The 6,349-nt window shown below is 52.1% G+C and overlaps 1 protein-coding gene across 1 annotated transcript in view; it reads left to right on the top strand.

Annotated features, from left to right (window-relative positions):
- Nucleotides 1–2,590: 2,590 nt before the first annotated feature.
- Nucleotides 2,591–6,349, top strand: part of LOC104161228 (sodium/calcium exchanger 1-like) — a gene marked incomplete at its 5' end in the record, with an annotated part of 16,426 nt that continues 12,667 nt past the window's right edge. The window contains 3 exons of the mRNA XM_009699581.1: nucleotides 2,591–2,697; nucleotides 5,447–5,467; nucleotides 6,282–6,299. Of these exons, the coding sequence (XP_009697883.1) occupies nucleotides 2,591–2,697; nucleotides 5,447–5,467; nucleotides 6,282–6,299 (146 nt within the window). The remainder of the gene's footprint in view (nucleotides 2,698–5,446; nucleotides 5,468–6,281; nucleotides 6,300–6,349) is intronic.

Here is a 6,349-nt window from a genome sequence, read left to right as displayed (position 1 = left end):
ACAGCAGCAGTGCCCAGGTCTGCCCAACACGGAGCACTTGCTTCCACCCTAGAAAGATCACTTGGAAAACTGCGTAAAGGCAGCACCTCCTGGCAGCGGCATTTTGAAGCCGCAATATTCCAGGCAGTCCTATTGGTGTTGGCTCTAAGCATCAGGGACAGCTTTTTTAATTGGCCCCCGGGTTTCTTTTTGTGAGAGAGAATGATTTTGTGGGGCGCTGAGGAATGCCACACGTGGCAAGCCAGAGCACACCCGTGGGAAGTTTACGTCTTGATACCTCCGCTGCCCTCAGAATTGATGAAGGCAGCTTTTTTAATTAACTTTCCTGAGAAAGGCTTTTTTTTTTTTCATACGTGGGGGCAGGGTGCAGTGTACATTTTAATGGGAGTTGTCAGGAAAATTATTGATTTTGTTAGTAATGTTTTTGAAATTATGCCATTCTGTTAATTCTGTCAGGCTCTCTTTAATAGCTTGGCTGAGAGCATTTTTGCATCTTTCATTAGCTTTTTAATACACGATAATTTCCCCTAACTCATCAATGCAAAGCAAGATCAGTTGCGTGCTTGGTAACCATTTTTCCTATGTACAAACCTATTGCAGCAATAATTATAAACAGAACGAATTGTTAGAGGTATTCTTTATAAAATACAATTACACTGAGCCGTGCTGCATTGTTACACTTTTCACAGCCATCACTTGCTCTTGAGTAAATGGTTTCATTATAAGCACGAAGGGCAAACTTAATATATTTCTGACTCATAGCAAACAGCACAAGAAATCATCCTGGCTGTTCCTCCAGGTGCTTGGCGGTGTTTGCTCTGAATGAGAATAAAATGTCGGCTCTGCTGCCAAACACTCGTCAGCGTAACAGAGGGGCTCTGAGTGGCAGCACAGACGTGCAAGGAGGGGAGAAAGCCAGAAATCACAGCAGCATGGCCCGAATTTCACTCCCCTAGAGCGTGGCTTTCTTCCATGTTTATGGGTTTTCAGTGCTGGGACCTGCCAGGAACAGCAGATCCTCCTCGGTCGTATATTAGAGCAGCCTCGGGGCTGCTCCGACTTGTGCTGGCTGCCCGTGGAAAGCCCACGGGAGCCGGGGCTGGGACAGGAGGCATTTCTTCGAAGGACAGGACTGAGAGGCTTGGGCAGGGGGAGAGCGACCGGGAAGCTTGTTCAAGCAAGAGCATTCGCAGGAGGGCAACGCAAACCTAGCCAGGAGGTCGGCAGCAAGCAGAGGGCTGCAGACAGTCGCTGCATTGCCTTTTTATTTCTTGTTGATACTGCCTTCTTATTTCTTGTCTGGGAGAAGGTCAGGGCCAGGAGGAGGTCCCGTCCCGGCAGCAACGGCCGTGAGCAGGGTGCTCCAGGCAGGAGCGGGGGCTGTTGGGTTTCTGCCCCCCGTCTTGTCTGTGCAAGGGCTTTGCACTGTAGGAAAGACCACAGAGGTCCCCCAACATGCTCCAGCCCCTGGCACCCCAGGGGTTTGGTCACCTTCTGGCGAGCAGCTTTCGGCTGGGTGTTTCTCGGCTACTTACGCAAGTCCCTGAGAAGAGCTGGAAAACTTCTTCCATGCTCATTTTTCTTCCTCGTAAAGCAATTCATTGACTCAATTTTCACTCCGTTGCATGCAAGGGGTGCAGTTTTCACTCCGAGGGGCAAATCTCTCTGCTGGTGGCCACAACCTCCTGCGAGGCTTTCGCCCTTCACGGTGCGTGCTTTGTGGCTGTGCTCTGAGCAGGGGCTCTGCCTTTGGACCTTCCCTGCTGATGCTGCAGGGGCAAATTCAGCAGCTCCGGGCCGTGTGAGAAGAGAGACTTGCTGCTCAACTCTCGAACAGGAGAGATCCAAACCTTCAGGGCTTGGGGAAGGATGTGCTGCTTGCAAAGGAAAATAAAAAAGTCAAATCTCACCATCAGTGAAGCTTTCCTTCACCCTGCCCTAACCAGAAAGACCATCTTTCCTTTATGTTCCCTCCACAGAAAAAGTCCTAACAACTCCAGCATCCCTTTTGAGCTTGTAAATTGGAGCCTCCAAAGCCCAAACTGAGCGGCTGATGATGATGTTGTGCATGGATCTGCTGTGCCTGGCAAGACAGAGCCTCTTGCGTGCGTGGGGGCTGGTTTAAGCAGTGCGGCGTGCTTTCAGGGGCTTGGTCTGTGCTGGTTCCCAGTGCTCCTGCCCCTGGGAGCCTATCTGGTCTGTGCAAGCTGTCAAGGGGCTGTCCTGTACCCTGGGTTTTTGGAAAGGGACGTGTTTTGCTGGTCCTGGGCCGAGGCACCTCTGGGGGAGGCTGGTCCAGGCTGCGTCAGGTACAGCCGTGGTCTCTGGCCGTGATGGGGAGGCTGGTACCCTGCGCGCTGCTGCGGCTCTGACCCCGTGGTCCGTGCCCATCCTGAGGCAAGCTCGGCCCATCGGCTCTCGCCCTTGGCTTTCGGCTGTGCTGCCCCTCCAGCCTGTGCTACCAAACCCACTGTTTTCTGTCCGCAGCTCCCTTCTCCTGCCATTTCCACCCTCCTCATCCTCTTCCTGTCTCCCCTCCTCCCTTTTCCCCCCTTACTCTTGAATCTCTATTTCTTCTTCTCTGTTCCAGCAAAACGATATCAATCAAGGTGATAGATGATGAGGAGTATGAGAAAAACAAGACCTTCTACCTAGAGATCGGGGAGCCCCGGCTGGTGGAGATGAGTGAGAAGAAAGGTGGGGGACGTGCTCCGGGGCTGAGCCCAGCCTGTGTGTTCCTGTCTGGCTCACTCATGCCTGGCATCTGCAACACCGAGCTCACATCCCCAACGCCTATGGAAAAGGGCAGGAGCGAGGGCGCTTCCCATCCCCGTACCCCTGAACTCAGGCTTTCCCCAGCCCGCCGAGGTCCGACCCCACCGGGAGGTGGGGGTGCTCCTGCCCTTCCCCATATGCCCCCGGGGGGATGTGCAGCCGCTTCCCCCCACCCATCTCCGGCACCACGGCACCCGGGCGGACGTGAACTGCATGCGTGTGTGATGCCAATCATCTGTTTGCCTTTGTCTTGTGTTCCCACAGGAAATTCATTACCCTTAGAGTACTTGACCGTGAGGAGTATGAGAAAGAGTGCAGTTTCTTCCTTGTGCTTGGGGACCCGGTGTGGCTACGACGAGGAGTGAAAGGTGTGAGAGTAAAACCAGACCAGCCCTCGAGACGCTGCCGTCCGCTTTCTCTGTGTCTCCCTACTCTCACACTCCTTTCTCCTCGCACTTTGGCTCCCGGCCGTTTTGCCCTCCCTCCTTCAAAGCTTGGCCACTGCAACTTTTTGCTCTGTTTTCTTTCCTCTTTCATTTCGGGAGGACTCTGTCTCACTCACGAGGGCCCCCCCGGGAGCAAGGCGCGCTCCCGGGACGGCCCTGGAGCACCCGGGCAGGGGACGATGAGCATCACCATCCTCCAGAGACATTCTGAGAGCACTGCCCTGCCGTGTCGCAGCTACCCCTCCATTTAATCGGGTAGAAAATTCAGTCTCGAGAAGTAAAAAAGGTGATGCTGCATCATTTTTATCAGAAGATAAAACAGCCCTCGCTTGAAATAAAATGCATGGCCAGAGCAGTAATTTTAGCCCTTTTATACTGGCACTAGGATCTGAAAATAGCTGAGAATCACGGCACAAGCCGGTAATACCGTAAGATGCAATCAGTCTAGGAGAAATCTGGTTATACTCAAATAAAGTTTCACGGCTCTGCACTGGATAACAGCTTCTCATAGGAATAATAAAAACAATTTCCTCTCTCATCATATTTCTAAACCAACTGCGAACCTTCCCAAAAAGACAGAGTTCACTTCTTTTTCTGTGCATTTTTTTCTGCTAGAACATTAAGTGAAAATTAATGGCAACAGCTAATTCTGCGCACTACTGGTGGCTGAGCAAGAAGCAGTTTTAGAGTTACTTAAGATAATTAGTTGCCCTACAACAGACCCTTATTAAAGCCTTTGTAAAAAATTGGCAGTGGCATTTGGTCTGTCTGCCTTGGAGCTGCTTTCTAATTTCTGGGACATAAGCTCTCCCTTCAGCAGGCGTGGGGTTGTAATATATTATTTGTTCAGGCCAGAGAAGGCCCCCAGCGGTCCCCACGCTGAGTGGGGACGTGCTGCTGCATTTCAGGCTAAAAACACACCGGCAGCGATGCCACGTTTCCAGTCCGTGCGAGGGGCGTCTGGGGTGAGTGGGGACTTCCTGCTGCATTGCAGGTGAAAAACACACCGGCAGCGATGCCACGTTCCCCGTCCGTGCGAGGGCTGTCTGGGTCAGCGGCATCGTCCCCTCCGCTGGATTTCCTGCGGGTTTATGTGACTAGCTAGCAGAAGCAGGGTTAGAAAAACAGACACACTGGCATGGCCCAGGCTCTGCAGGTGGGATTCGTATCATTAAATGGAGCCAGTGACACCTGTGGAGCACAGCCAGTGTTGCCAGGATAAACGTGGTCAGCTCAACTCAGCGGCTCCGGCTTTTCCCAGCTTCACAGGGACCAGCGTGGGCTCAGCCTTGCGAGTTCCAGCAAGAGCAAGCACAGTTTCCAGGCCTCAGGTTTGAGAATCGTGGTACCAACTCACGAGATCCCAGCTGAAATTTTTAATGAAAAATAAAAAGAAAAGGGAAGAAAGTTCCTCATCTTCCTGGTCGCAAAGATAACTGAGGAAACCTGAGGGAGGCTCAGCTTTGCAAACTCACTAGCTGGAAGGCAAGGCAAAATTTTAAAGGATGCTATTTGCTGCTTTGGCCATGCGACTATTTTTTTTTGGCTCAGTTTTTGTGCTTGATTTTGTATGAGAGGCAGCAAGGTGGGGCGAGCTGTGTGCTCAGCACCCTGGAGGCGAGAGCATCTCTGAAATGTCACCCCTGGGCCATGTAGCTGTGGTGGGGTCCACGCCTCAGGGGCCAGAGACCCACCGGTGCACTAAGGGGGAGGCTTTTTCTTTTGTTTTGGAGACCTAAAACGTCGAGCGGCAAGATGCTTGAGCCCAGCCTTGCCACAGACTTTTCTTCTCTCGTTGTAGACGCCAGAAGCGCAGCTGCCTGCCGGAGCGATTGCTCCCCGTTAGGCAGCTGGAGGAGGTCAAAGCCAGTAGCCGCTGCACATGGGATGTCTTGTGTCCTCCCCCGGGGCAGAACTGCCTCCGAGACCAATGGAAGATCTTGCACATACAATTCAAAGGGGAAAAATGAATTTTTGGAGTGTGCCTTTTAATCCCATATCCACCCCACGTTCGCAATAGTTTTTATTTTAAATCCACAATCCTGTGAAACGTTTCTGTTCCTTTATTTTTAGTGCCTTTCTCTCAACACTAATGGTATCCTGCAGCTTTACAGATCTGAAATCTCTGCCCTGGGATCTGGAGTCTTTCTGTGGATATCCCTTTTGATTTCATTATTCATTTACTTTTCTTCTTCTGTGTTTGTCTCTGTCTGTCTCCTTCACAGCCCTGTTGTTGAATGAGCTTGGTAAGCGCGCATTCGTTTTTCTTTTCCATTTTTCCAGTTTGTCTCTGTATTTTCGGAAGACAATTGATTTTGCTTGACATTTTCCTTTGCTCGCGACATTCTCTTTTAGGGTGGTCAGCACTATTTAAGTAAGCTCAGGTATCTAATGCCACATCTTTCCTTGGAGTAGAGCCCCAAAGTCACTAACGTTAACGAGCGGTAACCCGCTGTGGCAAGGAGCATTTTTTGGGAGTGGCGTTGTTACAGCCACAGCAAACCCGCCGACACCCCGAGTTACAAACCTGCGCCGTGCAAATTAACCCATCGCCTCTTACACTGGCATGGCAGAAACAGGATTGCCTGGCGACTTAGGGATGCTTGTGGCTGGACTGGGAAGTTGGCCAATCCTTTTTGAAGAGACGGTGCAAACTTCGCCTCCAGTCTTGGGGAGATTTAGCACCCACCCAGCCTCTGCATTTCCTTGCTGGCCATCCCTGGGATAGGGTGGCCGCGGAGGGAAGCAAAGCCACCCTCGTTCCCCAAAGCACCCCCAGCCCCGGGGCAGGCTCGCACTGGTTTTACCCGCTCCACAGCATATATTAGATAATGGGGGGTGGCAGCTTGCAGACGTGGGTTGAAAAGACTGTGTTCAGGTCTCCCGCACACTCCCTGGGGTGCGTGTAGGGGAGCAGCCCCCCCGAGGCCACAGTCCCTGGCTGTGGGGCAGGGAAGGACCACCACGTCCCTGCGGGCTGCAGGGTCTCCGTGTTGCTGTGCCAATGCTAATCCTCTCTCTCTCTCTCTCTTTTTTCCTCATGTTTTTGGTTTCATCTAGGTGGCTTCACCATTACAGGTATGGATTTCTGCTCTCCCCCAGCCCCCCCCCCTTCCCTCCTTTTAATG

The sequence above is a fragment of the Cariama cristata genome, unplaced genomic scaffold, assembly GCF_000690535.1.
Source record: "Cariama cristata isolate BGI_N322 unplaced genomic scaffold, ASM69053v1 scaffold14804, whole genome shotgun sequence".
Taxonomy (NCBI): domain Eukaryota; kingdom Metazoa; phylum Chordata; class Aves; order Cariamiformes; family Cariamidae; genus Cariama; species Cariama cristata.
The sequence above is the reverse complement of the archived record's forward strand: the minus strand, read 5'-3'. Positions and strand labels throughout refer to the sequence as shown.